The following is a 2,691-nucleotide window of genomic DNA, read 5'->3' as shown; positions in this document are numbered from 1 at the left end:
TAAATGTAATGGACTAATTTAAACTCTATTATCATTCTGTTATCATCTTATCCAATTTTATGCCAATCTCAAGCATAAAGAAAGAAAAACGTTGACTATAAACATGCACTTGCCATCCTTATGTGACTCTCGAGTAGGAGGGAGAAGTAGTCATACCACTGGTGAGAGGGGGCGTATGTTTGTGTGTGTGCATAGCTATCTAAATATTTAGCCATCATTCTAGAGAGTTGCATACACTAGTATGGTGGTGGCCTATTGGAAGCTCCCCTGTCTAGCGCTCACTGGATTGAGGTTCAAGTCCCACTCAAACTCGATAGTTTCTTTAATGTCTGCAACCTCACCATCCTTGTAACATAAGGATGGGGGGGGGGTGGAGGTTTCAGGGAACGTAAGGATCTACAACCGGCATTGCCAGATACTAGCTTGGGTGGAGAGGGGGCTTAGTTGCTGATCATATGTATATATGCTCAGCCTCTAGGACAATGTGACTGTCCCTTGCATCTGCCATTCATGAGCGGCCTTTAAAACGTTAAATAGTCTTTTGTTACAAATCCTAGCTGATATCTTCCGGTCTGGTAACAGCAGCAATAATAAGGTCTTCCATCGAAACAATATGAAATACAAATTTTGAAATGTAAGTCTATTATAAGAAAAAGAATAGCTATCAATATATATTCATTATTTATCATACACTACTCTTTTCCTTTTATTTAAATTTATAAAAACCAGTAATCACCCATTCTCTCTACTTGTGAATAATGAAAATATTAAGTAATCTTGGGCAGCCAAGGGAAACAGGAATTGTCTGCAGTGAGTTAACCACAAGTTATATCACAAAAAAAACGGGGGGGGGGGGGGAACTGACCTAATTTACTCTTATAATAAAGCATAAAAATACATAAAACCTTCATGGCTAGTAATAAATCATAGTGGGCTTATATAATGAAGAATATGACAGACGTTATATACTGTAGCATAGCAGATAACGTTGAAACTAGTAGGACTTTGCTTGGTGTATAGTAGTTGTCAAAGAGAGTTTTTTTAGCTCTATGGGGTTAATGGATTTTCTATAAAAGATAAATAAATTACAGAAAGAAATTAAGCCTAACTAAAAAATTGATAGTGAAACCATGTAAAGAAAATATTACTCTCCATAACCCTTTATTGTATACAAAAATACGATAATAATATGAAATTATGGAATGACATCATTTTCAATAATGTTGTCAATAATATACTGATTTTATATTTAGAAGCACTTGCGGTGGACAATGCCGGGGCCAGATTCGTCGTATTCCTCCTTGGTGATCCACAAGGCCTGGAAGGTGGACAGAGAACCAAGGATGGAACCACCGATCCAGACAGAGTACTTCCTCTCAGGGGGAGCGATAATCTTGATCTTGATGGTGGATGGAGAGAGAGCAGTGACTTCCTTCTGCATTCTGTCAGCAATACCAGCATACATGGTGGTACCACCTGACATGACAATGTTGGCCAAAAGGTCCTTCCTGATATCAATGTCGCACCTCATGATGGAGTTGTGGACGACTTCGTGAACACCAGCAGATTCCATACCAAGGAAGGAAGGCTGGAAGAGAGACTCAGGGGCACGGAAACGCTCGTTGCCGATGGTGATGACCTGACCGTCAGGGAGTTCGTAGGACTTGTCAATGGAGGAAGAAGCAGCAGCAGTGTTCATCTCACTCTCGAAGTCCAGGGCAATGTAGCAAAGCTTCTCCTTGATGTCACGGACAATCTCACGTTCAGCGGTGGTAGTGAAGGAGTAGCCACGCTCAGTCATTATCTTCATCAAGTAGTTGGTGATGTCACGACCAGCCAAGTCCAGACGGAGGATAGCATGGGGAAGAGCGAAACCTTCATAGACGGGCACCATGTGGGAGACACCATCACCAGAATCGCAAACCTCACCAGTGGTACGACCAGAGGCATAGAGGGAGAGCACAGCCTGGATGCAAATGTAAGTGGCGGGCATGTTGAAGGACTCAAACATGATCTGAGTCATCTTCTCACGGTTAGCCTTTGGGTTGAGAGGAGCCTCAGTGAGCATGGTGGGGCACTCCTCAGGGGCAACACGGAGCTCATTGTAGAAGGTGTGGTACCAGACCTTCTCCATGTCGTCCCAGTTGGTGATGATGCCATGCTCAATGGGGTACTTGAGGGTGAGGATACCACGCTTGCTCTGAGCCTCATCGCCGACATAGGCGTCCTTCTGACCCATACCGACCATCACACCCTGGTGACGAGCGCGGCCAACAATGGAGGGGAACACAGCTCGGGGAGCGTCATCACCGGCGAAGCCAGCCTTGACAAGACCGGAGCCATTGTCGCAGATGAGTACCGCGGCCTCTTCGTCGTCACACATGGTGGTGGCTGGTTATGGAGTCGAATACTATCCTGAAATTTCATAAAAAATAAAATGACGTGCTTCAATATCCTTAATACTTACAGATAACCTCCATACAGTCTCATTTTTCTTTCAATGTTTTATTATTACTCATCCAGTATCCAGTATATAACAAACTTTCTCACTAAAAATCATAAGTGAAAAGTGCTTTTTTATGTATTTGACGTTTTAACTAATCCATGCTTTTAGTTTTGTTATATATTGGATTTTCCTGTAGTCTCATTTTACTCTGCTCGATTTTGATAATATAGCGGGGAAGATTAAAA

General features: G+C 42.5%; 1 protein-coding gene across 1 annotated transcript; it reads right to left on the bottom strand.

Moving 5' to 3' along the window:
- Window positions 1-1,148: 1,148 nt before the first annotated feature.
- Window positions 1,149-2,440, bottom strand: LOC137653678 (actin-2, muscle-specific-like). Its single transcript, XM_068387256.1, has one exon. The coding sequence runs from the start codon at window positions 2,381-2,383 to the stop codon at window positions 1,250-1,252; it is 1,134 nt and encodes a 377-aa protein (XP_068243357.1). The 5' UTR covers window positions 2,384-2,440; the 3' UTR covers window positions 1,149-1,249.
- Between the last annotated feature and the right edge of the window lie 251 nt (window positions 2,441-2,691).

Source organism: Palaemon carinicauda, chromosome 14, assembly GCF_036898095.1.
Source record: "Palaemon carinicauda isolate YSFRI2023 chromosome 14, ASM3689809v2, whole genome shotgun sequence".
NCBI classification, from domain to species: Eukaryota; Metazoa; Arthropoda; class Malacostraca; order Decapoda; family Palaemonidae; genus Palaemon; species Palaemon carinicauda.
This window is presented reverse-complemented; position numbering and strand designations above follow the sequence as displayed.